Source organism: Dendronephthya gigantea, unplaced genomic scaffold, assembly GCF_004324835.1.
Source record: "Dendronephthya gigantea isolate DGI-Jeju-01 unplaced genomic scaffold, DenGig_1.0 000133F, whole genome shotgun sequence".
Taxonomy (NCBI): Eukaryota; Metazoa; Cnidaria; class Anthozoa; order Malacalcyonacea; family Nephtheidae; genus Dendronephthya; species Dendronephthya gigantea.
Window position 1 is genome coordinate 52,512 of NW_021163143.1, and position 17,092 is coordinate 69,603.

Sequence of the window (17,092 nt, forward strand, 5' to 3'; positions counted from 1 at the left end):
TGGCAAATTACAGTTCTTTGGTATTATAAAAATACTTCCCGTAACTATCTGCCAGTGTACGTTGTGGGTGTTGTGGGGTAATGCAACAGTTTAGTACGCACGTTCTACCATAGTTGGAACTCTTGGAAGGGGGGGGGATGAATGATTTACAATAACACGCCTTGCAATGTACTTGCGATATTTCTACAGTACAACACATTCCGGACTTGTGATGGGAAGTCGTAGCATAAAAGTTTAGTTTTGGAAGGAAGCTTTGATCGGCGCCAAATCCTACAGCAATTTCATACAGCGAACCAATGAGTAAAATGACAGCATGTACATTTTACCGCAATGCATTGCGAACAATTATTGCGAACATCAATAAATACAAGCGCCCACAGTCCACAGATCGATTTTTTAATAACGGATGACGACTTGACAGGTGACGACTTTTGCTCCGTTCCCTATTGATGTAGTGAGGGTTTGGGTGTGTGCATAATATTCAGTCCTCGGGCTTTGAAGCTAACTGCCTTCTAAACAACCGCCTTCCAAGTTGCAACAGCTTTATACCTCCATTTTTGGAGTCCATGTGAGGACGTAAGCCCACGTGACGGCAACTTTTTAATACTGAAATGGTTTTAGGTTTAAAAACAATAGTACCTTCAATGTCAAATATTCGTCATCCCCTGAAAGACCAAAATGAATTGAAATTCCATAAAAAGGGCGAATAATTCTTTTATTTTTTGTGTACTGAATGTTTTTGGTGCAAGCACCAGGCTCAATCATCCACCAATTCTCGAAATAAGCAAAGGTCCAGCAAGCTATTCACCAAAATACTTCAATAACATGTGAGTATTGTACTTGTAGAGCTAACTCTCAGAAACAGCTGGACCCGCGAGTCGTGAAAAGTGCTGGAGACGCTTATCTCCTTCTCCCCCCCCCCGTTTGACAATATTTCAGTTAAAATGTTACTGATGTCAATACATAAAACTGTTCATTGTAAGTTATCAAATCCACCAACAATAGACCTCACTCACGAGACGTTTTGCTAAGACCATGTTGCTTTGCCAGAATGATGGATAATTGCAAACTGGTTGCTAAAGGTTATACTATGCACCTGTTTCATAGCGGCTTTGCCACAGTTCTACTGTATTCTAATGTTGAAATTTTCGTGCCTCACTTGTTGACATCTTTCCAATAAGCGGGTCTCATGCATACCGTGCAATTTATTGAAAGCGCCCTATCTCCTCTGGGCCACACACCGCCCCAAACAGCATTTTACTGGGTACTAGTCTTAGTGGCATTAGTATACAAATTAATGAAGTTATAAAATACAAATTATATTAGGAAAAGAAAATAATTTCGAAGATAGACATTCGTATAAAAGATCCAGCGATAATTCGTCAGAAAGACTTCAAGAGCCATTATTGGTGTTACCTTGCCGACATATCATTACCATCTCAAAGGTAAGCGCTGTCATTTATAAGCCCTTTCACAAAGGGTCAGTTTAATAATGGCTAATCATTTTCTTGCAACTTAATCCCTTCCCACCTTCTACAGTATTGGTTTGTTTGCAGCAACGAACTACAGCTAGTTCGTTTTCTAAAACGTTATCTGGATCAGCAGCTATTTCGTTGTTATTTATCCATGTCGATACTGTTCTTCACACAGTACAACACTTTGGTTTAGTTTTTTTTCTTCGAAAGAGCTGGCTAAGTTTCCCTGACAAGTGTGGATCGCACTGGCGGGTAAACATTCCTTTGATTTAAGCATCTTGTCTCAAGAAACGGGAAAAACAGTATAATTTCCAAATGATTAACTATATTCAATACCGTTTAGTTGAAACTGATTGAAGAATACTTTATGAAGTCATCAAAAAGTTCCAAGGGAGACCCTAGTGAGTACTATTCATTTCGTAATCCCCGAGCCGGCGCGAAGCGCCGTGCGAGGGTACTAATTCCGCTGGGAGATTTATTACACCCGGGTATTGTGACAGAACATAGCGGAATCCAAAGTTGCTCAAATTCTATGTCGTGGACCGTGGACCGTGGACGTTCAATGGTCATGGAACTTGTGCGCATGCGTGAAATGCGAACGAGTGTAGACCATTGAAGTAAATACAACTGGAATGATAAGTCAGGGGGGGGGAGTTGAAGCCGTGCGTGAAACCCGCTTTGTAGGTAGACCCAGTCCTTTTTAATTTTTTTTAAAAAAATATGTACATTTTTAAATCCGACAAATCTTGCCCCAAAATACTAGTTATACCACCGAATTTAATTGATATGAGCAATATGATAAACGAATTTACTATTCGCAAACCAAACTAAAAACAAATTGGCATAAAACCATGAAAAAACACGGCCGTAAGTACGAACGATCATAAAAACCGCGCGTTTTTTGTTGCATTTTCTGAGTTATTGAAAGTTTTAAGAAAAACTAACTCATGAAACCTCAGAAATTATTAAAACCCATGTAAAATACATCCGTATGCGAAATTTCAAGAGAATTGAACGTCCTATAGTCGAAAAAATTGCATTTAAATGCTTACAAAAATATTGTTAATATAAAAACTAAACATTAAATTAAAATTACTACAGTCGGTCGCTTACGTCAGAGTTAAAGTTTTCATAAGATGTTTTTATTAAAGCTAAATTTAAAGGCAATTAAAATGTAAAACTAAAGGGTCCCTAAACAGGGATGCCTTATACCTGTGTTTTTTTGGAAGTAAGAGTAAGAATAAGGAAAACGAAGAGAAAATAGATACGTTTTGTTTTGTTTCCGGGGGGAGTGAAAATTTTTGTAGCACGAGTTGGCTTCAACCAATCATAGGACTTAATCACAGAGTTATCATTCCAGTTGTATTTACTTCAATGGTGTAGACTGGTAATCAACGAACGTTCTGATTGGCTAAGACAGAAAGTTTGTAATTCAATGAGAACGTCAGCAATTTAACTGTCATTTCGTAAACATTTTTGTAAAAGCGTTTCATAAACTTTGTGCAAAGAAAGTAAAACGAGAAGAAACAAGATATATGAAGCATGACAGATAGCAAAGATGAACGTGGATACAGTCAAAACAAAGCCGTGTAAGAGGAATAATTCATAATCTGCAAGCTTATAAATGTTTTCAAAGACAAAGGGTACGTGTTTACTTTGTTTATCTCGTACTTGTTTCGCGGTAAGAATGAGCCGTATTTGTATACTTTTCAGCTTTGTATGCCGTTCAATCGTTCATTTGTTAAATTTTCAGCTTTTTCTGCAAACGCATAAACCTGTGAAGGGCTATTACACCTTTGCTTTAACTTCAAAAAGTGTTTTTGAAAGTGTAATTTGAATTTTGGTATCAAAAATACACACTATATTTATAAAGTATACTGAAACTTTTAGCCGCCGGTGTTGACTGTAATTACAGAATAAAATAACATTTGAAGTTTTTTCTTTGTCTGTGAAGATTTTGTACTGTTTTAATCGTTTGAAACTTCGATTTTAAACCGTTACTTAATTGCTGGCATGGTATAATGCAGCAAAATTGAACGGGCAATGTTTACACTAGCTTTGTGATTATTTTTGTATTGAATGATGGAAACTTTAAGACTGATTTGAGTTTTGTGTCATTTCATAATATAAATTTAGGTCAGGTTAACTCAGGAAATTGTGTACTTGGTTTGAAATAGCGAGGGGTTGCTGCATGCATCATGCATGTATTTCTAGTATATAAAACTTGTTCAGAATCACAATTCGTGCGTAACTACGGTACTGTTTGCAGCTTCGATTCGTTCGTTGACAAATTGGATCTCGTGATACTAAAATTCATCCTATCAGTACGGTAGTATTTAATTTATTGTCAACTGATATGCACCGCCCTGAGTGTGACAGGGTCAATTCGGAGTCACTTGACTCATGTAAAATCGTCTTAAACGATAAACCTCGTGTATCCTATATTCTATAACACATGCGACTGGAATTTTCAGGGTTTGGGCGAGAAGTGTATTTTTAATGCAGTACTATCTAAAGGCCAGGGAGGTTTTATTAAATTGGAGCTGTATCAAAAGTACATTCCTGAATTTACGAAATTTAGAAAGCAGTTCACAAACATTGAAATAGTGACTGCAGTGCAGTCCAGTTTTTAGTGGTGATGGATAACTAATACCACTAATTCACCATTACTGATTTTGAGTGCCTGACTGCATATTATCTGCAGAGCACCACCACACCCCATGAATCCCTTTTTTTAACTCTCGTTTTCGAAGATGCTATGCGTGTTTATTCATCGGATTTCGAACGTTGTTTACGCTAACTCGTACTGGGCCTTTTCTGTTGTTAAGTTTAACAAATTGTTTCAACAATGCTCAATATCACTATGAGTGTGTACACCGTAAAAAGGTCAAAAGATAAAGTACAAATACAATGTTTATGGTACTTATAAATGACATACAAGGTGATGTACGTATTAATGTACTGTTGCTTTGTGAGAGTGATTGCCGCGAACAAATGACATAAGTCACAACATAGGCAACAAGAATACGGCTTTATCATCAGACAGTTAGGTATTTTTTATGGCAGTGTTTATACGCTCTCATTCCTCGATTGATTTCGAAAGGTGTTTACGTCATTTTTACGTCAAAAACAGACCCAATAAAGATTTGTTTGGCCTTCGCCCAAATATGGAACATGAGCTGTTTAACTCGATCGCTGGCTCTGGGTACGAGATTGGTTTTGGCCAATCACGAAACAGCAAAAATCGTGACGTTTCCGTTTATGTACCCGCCAGCTTCATCTTGAATTCCCTGTTGCCGGACTCGGCGAATTGGGCATGAAAAACAATAATACACCAAGAAACGACAACAAAAAACGCGATTACTTTGGTGAATTTTAAAACACTCTCTTTTAAGTATCGTAAAAATCTCCTTTGCCCCACAGTGATGGGCAACACAACGGGAAAAAAGGGCGATCCAGAGAATGGTAAATGGCGTACATATTGATTGTGACTGTGTACATGTGTTTGATATGATCTTTGAGAAGTTAAATGCAGCGTTCCTAATACGTTTTTGTTCGTTTTAGTCAAGCAATTTTTAAGCCAAGCTAAGGAAGAATTTACTACGAAATGGGAAAAACCTGCACAGGTAAAATTATTTGGTAAATCGCGTGGAGGTTTTTGTTGATGTGGAACGCGTCATTGACTTATCGTTGAAAGGGACAATGCAGAGGGAATCAGCTTTGACAATAATTGTCTTTTCTGGTTTCTTAATATTTTTATGTTCGTTGAAGCAAAAATACTAAATTTAAACTAACAGAATGATCGCCCTTAACAGAGAAAGTGTAATGTTTTAGGATTAAGCCGCTTAAGAATATATTTATGTATGGCTTTAGCTTTTTGTCTTGTGTATATTTTTGTATAGTCAAACACAACGCCTAATTTGCATTTTGATTTTTGCAGAATACAGCTTGTCTCGATGATTTTGAACGACTTAAAACCCTCGGGACAGGCTCCTTTGGTCGGGTAATGCTTGTTCAACGCAAAAAATCTGGGAAGTTTTATGCAATAAAGATTTTGGATAAACAAAAGGTATATAGGGAATGCTGAGTTGAAATTCTTTCTTGTATACAACACCGTCTGGCCGCACTATTGTTTCCGTTGCTGGAGACCTCCAACCTTGAGTATCCTAGACCATTCTATGATGGGAAAAGCTGTAAACAAAACAGCGTTGCTTCGTAAATCGCGTAAAATCTTTGTCTCGACTATCAAAACATTGTTTTTATGTGTTATACATTGCAAACGTATTTAAAATAATACGACTCAAATTGCCCGTGAACGCTTTGTATTTTCAACACAAGCAATAATTGGTTTATAGATCTTTATACAGACATTGCTTTTCAGAGGGAAACATTTAGACAGCAAATGATAAAAATTTCACTGTAAGCTAACACAAAAGCGACAAATCTGAAAGCAATCAGTAAAACTGCGTCTTGCAGTCAAAACAGATAACATAAGGAAAATTGTTTCTTTATTGTTAAATTAATGAAGACATTTATAATCTACCCTGTGAAATATTAACTCTGCTTGAATATTCCTCTGCTCTTCAGGTCGTAAAACTGAAACAAGTGGAACATACTCTGAATGAAAAGCGAATCTTACAAGCTATCAGCTTTCCCTTCCTGGTAAATCTCGAGTGGAATTTCAAGGTTGGTTGAACATTCACTGGGTCATATTTGTATAGCATAAGAATTTTTGAGGAAAAGGATATTGCTTGTTTTGGTTTGTGCTGTGGTTGCCGAAAGGATCTAAGCCAAATCATTTGTTGGTAGCAATGTGTTAAATTCTGGGGAATGAGAGAGCATAGTGCTATGCCAACTGTACCAATCTGTTTTAAAATAGTGTTCAAGGCAAATATACTAAAGAAACCCAACACAAACTTTGCCCCTGGGACATGGTATTTTGGAGGGGTTTCAACAAACAACCCTCAAAAATAATCAAATAATATTGTTAAAGATCAAATCTGAAATTAAAGAAGAGATAAAATATAGCATGCTTGAGAACAAACTATGCAAATTGCTGGTGTGTGTGTTATCTTGGTAAGCAATTTGTCCTTGAAAACATTTCAGGTGAAAAAAACATATATATACATCAAAACTATACTAATAATATATTATACTTGTATATAATATACTAATATATTATACTTATAATACACTTGAGTAGACTTTCTCCCTGATATTTGTTTCTTTGAATGTATTTTATAAGAAATCAATACTCTACAATTACAATGTGATTGCAACTGTTTGCTTGCTATTGGTGTGCATTTAATTCTACTGTGAATTAGAATCCTAGCAGCAACAATATTTATTTACAGCATTTTTTACACCTAGGATAATTCCTATCTCTATATGGTATTGGAGTTTGTTCCTGGTGGGGAGATGTTTTCTCATTTAAGGCGCATTGGAAGATTCAGGTTGGCCAAACATACTTGAGGTTCACATAATGTAGCCATACCAACGACAGAGAGTAATTGATATATTTCATAATTATTTACCTTTTAGTGAAGCACATTCAAGGTTTTATGCATCTCAAATAGTTCTAGCATTTGAGTATCTCCATTCATTAGATCTTATCTACAGGTGGGTTTGATTCGACATTGATAAATGTAGTATTCCTAATTTTAGAAGATAATTAACTCTTCATTATATATTGCTTTAAAATTGTATCTACTCTCAACACATAGTTTTTTCAATTAGCAATTTAACATGTAATTATATTAGGTATATTCTTCTGGAGGTTTAATTCCATCAGTTGTATTCATATGAGACTGTTGACCCTGATGTTCCTTCAAATGCAAATATTTTAAATAGAGATTTAAAGCCTGAAAATCTTCTTATTGATCAGCAAGGATACTTGAAGGTATTATACTTCAGAGTTCAGATGCATTTCTGTAGATATTACTAGTAATGTTATTACTAGTAGTAGACATTACTACCATGTGTCCTTTCCTTTTGTAACAGATAACTGATTTTGGATTTGCAAAAAGAGTTAAAGGAAGGACATGGACACTGTGCGGTACCCCAGAGTACTTAGCACCAGAAATCATATTATCAAAGGTATAAATTGTAATGGTATTGTAGTCTGATATATAGTCAGGTTGTGTGCATTTTTGAGTTACTTTTCATCCAGGTTTTTGCTCTATTATTATGCATCTTTCCATTATTGTAGGGGTACAACAAAGCTGTGGATTGGTGGGCATTAGGTGTTTTAATCTATGAAATGGCAGCTGGATACCCACCATTTTTTGCTGATCAGCCAATTCAGATTTATGAGAAGATCGTTTCAGGAAAAGTAATGAACAAATTTTTTTCCTTCTCAAATTTTTTCATCGTTCCACTGTTCGTGATGGTGTTACCTGTTTAGTGTTGAATATGAATCCTCAGACTTGCAAGTCTTCTCTTGATAAACAAGAAACACTTGTAATAAGGGTAGAAGCCAAGTAAGGAAGAAACCTTTACATGCTTAAGTGTACGAATTACACATGTTGTTTAGGTGCGTTTCCCATCTCACTTCACGTCGGAACTCAAAGACCTTCTGAAAAATTTGCTTCAAGTGGATTTGACGAAACGTTACGGCAATTTAAAGAATGGTGTAAATGACATTAGAAATCACCGATGGTTTGGTCCGACTGATTGGATCTTGATCTATCAGAAGAAGGTGGTTTTAATATGTATTATCATTATTCATTTTTTTTGGACCTTAAATCAAAGGACTCCTCTTACGCTGAATGCCCTCCTCTAATGATCAGAGCGTAGCTAGAGGGAGGTGTGCATATTTAATTCCTCGTATGCCCGACTAATTTCTTTTGAAAGCGATTGTTATTACGGTATGTGGCTTGAATACATATGAATATACTGACCGCGATCAGACCTTGCCCTACTTACGACCCTGCTAGACATTCCTTCACGAGAACGCTACATAATTGCAAGTACATCTTCCACCATTTATACGACAGTTCTCGAATTTTGTTTTTCAACATTCCATTTAGGTGGAAGCCCCGTTCAAGCCGAAATGCAAAGGTCCTGGTGATCCCAGTAATTTTGATGATTACGAAGAGGAACAGTTACGATTGTCAACAACAGAAAAATGTGCTAAAGAATTTGCCGATTTTTAAAGAAGAACTTCCTTCAGAGACAACTGCGCTGTAGTCAGCGACTACATTGCCTTTTATTATGGAGCTACACAAACCAGACTGGTGGAACTCCATTCAAACGACTTTTAATGATTTTAGTCTGAAATTTAACAAAACATTGGTTCATTATTTATTAAAATCCCAAAGTTTTAAGTATATATAGAGAGGTTATAGCCAAATAAGGACGTTCTATTTGTACGAACTTTTAAAACATGGCCTGTAAATTATTGTTAGGATACATTTATGCGTATCTCGTTGACCGAAATCGTACAGAGTATTATATGACGTCTTCTGTTAGTAACTGTGCGTTAAAGTATTAGAGAAGTTGCAGTGAAATAAAAGTTATCTCTAAGTACTGTATTTCCCATTGTTCCATGGTACGAAAGCAGAGACAATTGAAAAGGGCGTATGTGTCCGTAGGCCCGTTTCAGAAATGAATAGATTTCTCGGACATGACATGACATGGTGAAAAAGGGAACAAACGTAAATCAAGTCCAAATAGAAGAAACAGCAGAATCTGATTGTCTGTTTCATCCCCTCTTCTTGTTTTGCTCCTACATCCCCGTTCCTTCAAAATAAACACTACCATTGATAGTGACTAACACCCGTAGAGCAGAACCGGCAGAACTTCCTCCATAATTCGTTTCTCTATCAAATTTTATGAAATCATCAATCATGTTGGTCTAATGATCTGCACAGTTCCACAAAAACAATGCATAAATGTAAAAAAAGAGATAAGTTGACAGTTAAAAAACCAGACTAGTCCAACTTTTTATATTTGACTGAGTCAAGTGGCAATGCATAAAGAAATATTTGGTTTTTTGGTACATGCATGTGATCGACTTAGAGTGTTCGACTTCGAACCTTCCTCACAAATCTCATTCAAAGCAAACCTTCCTCCGGATGGTACCCGCGTACCCGTAGCTTTTTTGCAACTCTGCTCAAAGACTCGCGAATAAACTTTACAACGTAATCGAATCATGCGATCAACTATCACCCGCTTTAGTACTTTGATCAATGGCGATGCCAACGAAAGAAAATGAGCAATATTATACTTTTTATATTCATTTTTGTATTAAAAGTTATGAGCTTACCTTTACCACCTTTAGAGGTAATTTTGTGGCCTAACTGGCTTGGCCGGCTAATTTCTTTATTAAATATTCCTGTTTCTGTATTCAGGTCAGTGGAATCTCCCGCCAAATTATGGCCGAGTGTAATTTGCATTTTGCAATGAGAGGGGAAGAAGAAAGAGCGAATAGGGATTGCTTTACTTTATCATCATAACGTAAATAATGAATAAGTTACCTTTAGAAAGCATACGTCTTCTTTCAAGCTCACAAGTAATAACATCACCAAGTTTTGTTGTGAAGGAACTGGTTGAGAACGCATTTGATGCTGGAGCAACTAATATTGATATTAAAATGGTAATATCAAACAGTCTATAGAAAGTACTAGCTTGTATCAATTACTTGAACTTTTAGTAGTCGAAATTTTTAAGGATTTAATACACACTACTTATTGTGATTTGTTTATATTCTCAGCAGACCATGATATTGATGAAATAAAATGTACTTTATAGTTAATAGATGTAATATTGTTTAGTTCACCAATTACCATATATATTTAAATTGATACCTGGATCTTATGCCTGGTTTTCATATGAGCTTGATCTGCCGGTAGACCACCAGCAGATATATTACCAGCATAACAGAAACACATAAAAAAACCTTTAGATTTTACCTTTGTATTGCAAATAAAACTAACTTGATGCTTGACCTTACAACCGGCAATTATATAATCCACAATCTTACAACCAGCTGACAGACAAACCACCTAGTGCCACATGACTACATATGTGATTGAGTGGTTAATATGTTATTAAATTCATTGAGGGAACCTGGTTACATTTCTCCAGCTCTGTACTATCAGGTCTTCAGAGCATCTTCAATAACAATAGCTGTTGCCAATCATCAGTCCACTATATCATTTTCACATCATTCCTCTGGTTTATTTTATGTTTGTTACTGTATGTGTGGTTTACCTTTTTGCAATATATTCAACAGGTGTTTGATGGCTTTCTTTACAAAATATTCAACAGTATAGTTCCTTGCATTCACTTAACTATTCTCTATGTAGAGATATTAATGTGGAGACTAAACTCCTTCTGTGATAATAAATCACAGATAATTTTTGGCCTATGAGCTTGTTGGTCTATGAGCTCCTAGATTGTGTATTTATGACCACAATGTATCATGAAAACAATGAAAATGAAAAGAGTGAAATAAAGTTGAACATAATTTTTATATGAGACCAGTGTAGAAATAGAGACTAGTGTAGATATACAGGCCATGTCTGATGAATTGTGCTTAAATTATACAACCAACCCCAGAATAACACAAAGAACTGTCCACTCCTCCCTTCCTCTCCCGCCCTTTTCTTTCGGGGACGTTTTAGTTTCCCCAGTTTCTCGCCCATTCCAGAAAAAAATGAACTGCTCATGTACAACGTTTTAGGAGAAATTTGGTCTGGACAAGATCGAGCTTCGAGACAATGGCTGTGGAATCAAGCAAAGCGATACTGAATTCATGGCTCAACGGTATTACACGTCAAAAATTTCAAAACATGACGACTTACAAATGCTTGATACATATGGATTTAGAGGAGAAGCCCTTGGCTCCCTATGTCAAGTCTCTGATGTTTGTATAGTATCAAGGACAGTGGACGATCCAGTGGCTGTGTCCTACAACTTAGATCATAATGGGAAAATTTGTTCAACAAAACCTACCCATGATGGAGTAGGAACAACTGTTACGGCGTTAAATCTTTTCAAATCATTCCCTGTGAGAAGGCAATGTTTTCAAAATGCAAAAAAAGGCAAGGAAGAGCTTAAGAAGGTTGAGGATCTTTTAATGGCATATGGTCTGATAAAACCTGAAGTACGGATTGTTTTAAGAAATAATAAGAACGTTATCTGGCAAAAGAATAAGTCTTCTGACATACGGACAGCTTTAAATGATGTATTTGGTGTCCAGATTGCGAGCCAATTGCAATATGTTGAGTGTTGTGACAATGATTTGAATTTTAAAATTCAATGTTTTGTTCCTAAAAGTGATTCGTGTCCACAGTTGATGTTGAGGTCCTCAGATGAAAGAACTTTTATTTTTGTAAACAAGCGTTACATTACTTGGAAGGAATTGTTGCAGGTAACTACTTCGCCTTTGGTTGATGCCCATGAGTCTTTGTTAGCTACTCATTGTAATAAATGAATCAGTTTTACACACGTTTCAGGTCCTAAAAAAACATTGCGTATTGAAAAACGGAGAAAAATGCAATGGAAAGTACCCTTTAGGTCTTGTGAGCGTTAGTTTATCCAGTCAAGATGTTGACGTAAATCTAGAACCAAATAAAACAAAAGTTATAATAAATCATAAGGTGAGGGAGCATTTTATTTGTTGAATATTTCCTTGTAATTTTTAATCTATTATTTTAATCTGTTACGTTTTTTGTGTACCATTGAAAAACGAAGCGTCTTGGGTGGCGCCAGAGACTGAGACGTGTCTGGAAATTTGAAACCGTTTTATTGATAAGGGGTGAAGGGGCTTGGGTATTGGAGTCTATAAAAGAGTCATTAGAGACATTAGGCTTGTTCGTACTTTACTGACACTAAAATAGTATTGCCCACTGTCCAATTCATTTATATCAGGGCCGCGTTTCCAATCTTATGAACTAAAAACTAACAAGACGATAACTGCTGCCACCTCTGGGCTAATAGATATATACATAGCCATAGCCATAGGCAAGAACTAAGATATATGACAATATCTTTTGTCTTGTTGAGAAGAACGTTGACATTTCTTACAAAGTCCTTTCAGAGAATTTGTTTATCTTTCTTACTTAATTCCAAGATATATTTAAGGATAAAAAACTTTCTTTTTCTGCCATGATGTTTTAATGAATCTGAACGGAATCCGCCATGTTTAAATACCCCGAAAATTTATTCTTTTAATTATCAGTGTCGTGCATGCATATCGGACGAAAGATTGCAGAATGTTGGATGTTTTTAAGTTTAAAAAAAGGCTGTTGACCCTCTTAAATAAATAAGAAAAATGACATAAATTAAATGTTGATGGTTGATTAATGCCTATTTAGATATTTGTCATATCAACAATATATGTCGTGACACATAATTATATAACGTGGCTTTATACCTGATAAAATTCCAGTGCATGCATGGTATTTGTTTAAAACCTCAATAAAGTGTAATATCTGTTGTATGATATTTCAAACCATCCTTTTTGATAATTCACTTTTAGGAAGAAGTTCTCAAAATCATAACAAACGAAATAAGTAGGATTTACGATGGCGGTGGTCTTCAGGCTGTAACTACAGAGTAAGCGGTCTAAACTCTAAATACATGACAAAATTGTTGTAATAAGAGTTGTGACAGCAGTATATTGCTTTAATATCTCGAATTTCTTAAATCTTAATATGCATGACAGCCCATGATATTTATAGCTGATCATCTTATCAGGATTATAAAAATGTGGGAAAGAGAACTTGTTTTATTAGGGATTTTTTTCAATAGAAAAATTCGTGATATGCATGGGTCAACAGGTGTTGAATCGAGTGATACCGTTCCTTCTCCTGATGTCACAGAAAGCGACTCAAAGGAAACGTCAAGAGTTGCTCCAGAAAAGACGGGTTGTACATCGTCGAATTCACCTGGGATACTTCATGTTACGGTACCAGAAAGAAGTACGGAAGAGATGTCAGTTGATTGTGTGCGTGAGTCGGTGCATCCTACCCAAAATCAAGACTTTACGCAACAACGACTTATTGACAACCAAGAATGTCATTTTCCACTCATAACTGACAATGAGATTGATTGTTCATCATCTAATAAAAATATGGTTAATTCAGACAATCATACTTCACAGCGCACTGTTTCATGCCGTACAGAAAAACAAACGGAGAATTTTGCAAGTGGCAACCTTGTTTCTGCCACGTTGGAAAAACAGGACGATAATAAGGATAGCAATTTGGATGAAATCATAGAGAATTTTATCAATGACTCCGATATTATTGACGATTCGTTATTGGATATATCACTGGGTAAATTTATCATACGATCAGTGTATTATAGAGTTGACTATACGATTTAAGAATGTACAGAATGTACTACTGCAATATCTTCGCATCGAACGTGGTATTACAACTGCCTAAAATAGACAAAACTACTTTTAGACCAAGTTCAGCCAAATCAAGAACAGTGGAGTAAAGGTGTAGGTTTGGTTGATAACAATGGAAAAGAGATAGAGGTATTTATTATTAAAATCATTCATGCAAGCGAGGAGTTCTTTATTTTGCATTTTACTGCCTTCAGCTAATGAGGTATTTTTATAATTTTCTTCTTATGTGTAGCCAATGAAGCTCCTGAGGCCAAGTGTTTGTGATAAGGGAAATGAAAAAACTGCCAGAACAACATCCAATGGAAAACGTAGGCACAGTTTGGATATGAAATCAGATCGACGAAGTAAGAGAAACAAACAATATTCAACGGTAAGTTCCTCAGCACGCACGCTCGAGAAACACGCGCTGTGTGTGGGGCGAAATTTCTTGATTTAGCATGCTAAAAATACGCAGTATGTCCTGACGACTTTCGCATTTTGCTCACATTAAATACGAACGAGGTTACTTGGGTAACCAGTTATCGGATGAAATCATCATCAAGAATATTTCAAACGGGTAGGTGTGGCTGTCATAACATTAAATTGTAATTACAACTTAACTATGTGATCAATTGTCTGTATCTTTGAAGAAGGCGAAGGTCTCCATAGCTAAGGGTAATAATTGTTTAATAATCAATCAGCTTTGGTTGGAGTTCGTAAATAAACTCTTTTTAAGCTTTGTTGGGCAAATCCACGACGAAATGCTGGAGTAAGGCATGTATTCATCTATGAGGAAATATCTCATTTAGATAAATGGCCAGTCATTAATCACGGCAGTATTACAATCGCCAAAAACGTTGTATGAGACAAAGAAATCAAAAGAAGTTTCGTTTTCATTATCGGCGTTGAAAGAGTTAACAGAACGTGAAAGGTGAATATCTTCTTCTTGAGTCAACGAATATTTTATGAAGACACGTAACCAACATTGCTTCGTTGTTGCATGGAAAGAAAGGTTGTGATGATATCTACTAATCTATGATAATCTCACGCAAATTTAGCCCAAGTTCGAAAACAAAAAACGAAGCCATTCAACCAATCAAACGTCTTGATCCATGGGGCATTTGGCTTGTTCAGAAGAACAGAAAATTATATATTTTAAATCCTTTTAGGTAAGAATATACATGCAATGATTACTAAAATGGAATTTTGATGAGTGAACTTATCAGTGTTTGGAACTTGATGATATCCGAACAGCGATTTAAGATCTAGATTGGGTGTATTGTTTTTTTTTAACCCCGCTGACTTTTCCCCTCTATATCTACTCTTCAGAATCCAGGAGTTATTACTCTATAGAAAACTGCTTGCCACCCACGTGTTACCAAGAGAAAAACTCGACAAAGCTATTGCTTTAGATGAAAGGTGATTTATTCGAATTTTATCCCGCCCCGGACTGAAAACCCCGAGGATGCCCGAGGATGGCTGACACATTTGATTACAATATATTGCTGTTGCCTTTGAACTACATATTTCACAAAAATGAAATATGAGGATTCTAGATAATAATAAATCGTTCGCTTTTCCAGGGTTCTTGGTGACACTTCTCGTTATTCGTTGCTATTGAAATTGGTAACGGAGAACAAAAAAGGTGACAATACTCAGTAAGTTGATATATATTCTTTGACCGACCTAAGGGAAAATTTTTCCTTTTAGCCAGTGACCTCGATCTATCCATGCAGAGTAACACACAACCTTGATACTAGGTACCAGGTACCTCGAAAGTACCCAGGGAGCGATGTTAAGTATAATAGTCGCATTGAAACATAAGTGGATGAAAACATTTCTTCAGATAGTCGTTTCCAAATTAAATCAAGTTTTAATTATTTACTATTATATATAGTTGGTGTTTTGATGACGAACGTTTTGTCTCTAATGGTTTTGAAATTACTGGACGATTAGGTAAATATTTTAAGGAAGATATAATCAGTTGTTGAATCAGTTGTTGAATGAATGATTATATGGATTATGTCTTCCAAGAAGAATCAGGATGGATCCACTCTCCAGGATGTATACGAATGCCTTCATGCTTTGCGCGTTTGATACCTAAATCCTTCGGGCCCTTGGTATCCATTTTGAAAGCCATAGTACCGCTGGCCGAGTTGAATCTTTGCGGACATGTATGTCTTAACTGATATGCAAGAAATTTGATGATGTGTATTGTATTCAGACAAAGAAACTGGTGAAATTGGAATGTCACTGGTCAAGATAAACACAACGATTCCATATTATGGCATCAACGATTTAAAAGAAATTTTAGGTAAACTTTCAGTTTGATTTCACAGTTTTTTCACATTCAAACCTTATTTTCATGTTAAAATCACTATTAATAAAGAAGCTTCTATTCGTATCACAGAAGAATATGACATTTCCAGGCACTCGACTGGATTTTACTTTTTTTGACACATTCCATTATGAATGAATCACTTTATTTTTTGACATTTTGGTTTTGGAGAAGGGCTAGATTCTCAATATTATTGTTGTATGATTGCAGTTTCCCTTAATACAGGAATTAGCCCATTTCAATAACTAGCTTTTCACGATCCTTACATTCAGACCTGATTCAAAAGAACGATGCAACTTCAGTGAAGAATCACGATCTTGTGGGTTGTCGGACAAGTAAAGTTTGCAACTTTCTTGAGGTTTGTTTTTGCCAGACTGGTCTTGTTAATTTATATGTTAGCGATGAGCACGCGATAAACGCGTAATGTTAGTTATGGCAATAACAGTCTTAGAACCATGTTGATTTTTGGTGTAGAATGAAGTTGCGCGGATTGTCCAAAGCCTTCCATCCCGAACGTCTGATGCGGATATAATGGAACTTGTAAAGAATATGAGTGACCAGCTGAGTGGAAATGATAATACTTGTCTTCATAATAGACCACTTTTGTATTATCTTGTATCATTTTGAGGCATATTGGACAACCACGAGATACAACGTGGCTCATCTCGTCGGTATTATGATTCTTTGGGTAGAGGCAAACAGCGGCTCTTTCAAACGGCGGGGAAAAAAGAGCGGGGCTTCAAAACGGCGGGAAAAGAACAACGGCTCTTTCAAACGAGAAGGTGAACAAAATACTTGAATACCGAGTGTATATATCTGGAGAAATTCTCCGCGTTCCTGTTTTTATCGTCACGATCGTGAACCGTGTCGACCTGAACAATGGAAATTCTGCTTTAAATTGTTTTCGGAAATGGCGACCGAGTTCCAGGCGTTTCAATT

At 36.2% G+C, this 17,092-nt stretch overlaps 2 protein-coding genes across 3 annotated transcripts; both read left to right on the forward strand.

Moving 5' to 3' along the window:
* The first annotated feature begins 1,495 nt into the window (after positions 1–1,495).
* On the forward strand, positions 1,496–9,007 carry LOC114536258 (cAMP-dependent protein kinase catalytic subunit alpha-like). Of its 2 annotated transcripts, XM_028557584.1 has the most exons (12): positions 1,496–1,727; positions 1,819–1,876; positions 5,040–5,101; positions 5,416–5,544; positions 6,063–6,161; positions 6,846–6,928; positions 7,017–7,094; positions 7,326–7,374; positions 7,476–7,571; positions 7,684–7,806; positions 8,008–8,172; positions 8,504–9,007. In XM_028557584.1, the coding sequence occupies exons 2-12, from the start codon at positions 1,843–1,845 to the stop codon at positions 8,627–8,629; spliced, it is 1,044 nt and encodes a 347-aa protein (XP_028413385.1). In that variant the 5' UTR covers positions 1,496–1,727; positions 1,819–1,842; the 3' UTR covers positions 8,630–9,007. The 2 variants fall into 2 exon arrangements, with proteins under 2 accessions (XP_028413385.1, XP_028413384.1); XM_028557583.1 differs by lacking the exons at positions 1,496–1,727; positions 1,819–1,876 and adding an exon at positions 3,618–4,940.
* Positions 9,008–9,864: 857 nt separating this feature from the next.
* Positions 9,865–16,912, forward strand: LOC114536273 (PMS1 protein homolog 1-like). The gene is made up of 15 exons (XM_028557606.1): positions 9,865–10,071; positions 11,161–11,850; positions 11,936–12,079; positions 12,961–13,037; positions 13,233–13,759; positions 13,892–13,965; positions 14,069–14,206; positions 14,625–14,746; positions 14,874–14,984; positions 15,145–15,234; positions 15,399–15,473; positions 15,713–15,771; positions 16,040–16,129; positions 16,426–16,511; positions 16,628–16,912. Exons 1-15 carry the CDS (start codon positions 9,940–9,942, stop codon positions 16,778–16,780), a joined length of 2,568 nt encoding a protein of 855 aa, XP_028413407.1. The 5' UTR covers positions 9,865–9,939; the 3' UTR covers positions 16,781–16,912.
* Positions 16,913–17,092: the final 180 nt, after the last annotated feature.

Excerpts from the sequence above, each read along its gene's own strand:
- LOC114536258 (XM_028557583.1), top strand. The coding sequence starts at position 4,901 with ATGGGCAACACAACGGGAAAAAAGGGCGATCCAGAGAATG. Across the intron at positions 7,095-7,325 it reads TCATTAGATCTTATCTACAG|AGATTTAAAGCCTGAAAATC; the intron begins GTGGGTTTGATT and ends TATTTTAAATAG. Across the intron at positions 7,375-7,475 it reads ATCAGCAAGGATACTTGAAG|ATAACTGATTTTGGATTTGC; the intron begins GTATTATACTTC and ends CTTTTGTAACAG.
- LOC114536273 (XM_028557606.1), top strand. The coding sequence starts at position 9,940 with ATGAATAAGTTACCTTTAGAAAGCATACGTCTTCTTTCAAGCTCACAA. Across the intron at positions 10,072-11,160 it reads CTAATATTGATATTAAAATG|GAGAAATTTGGTCTGGACAA; the intron begins GTAATATCAAAC and ends ACAACGTTTTAG. Across the intron at positions 16,130-16,425 it reads CGATTTAAAAGAAATTTTAG|ACCTGATTCAAAAGAACGAT; the intron begins GTAAACTTTCAG and ends CCTTACATTCAG.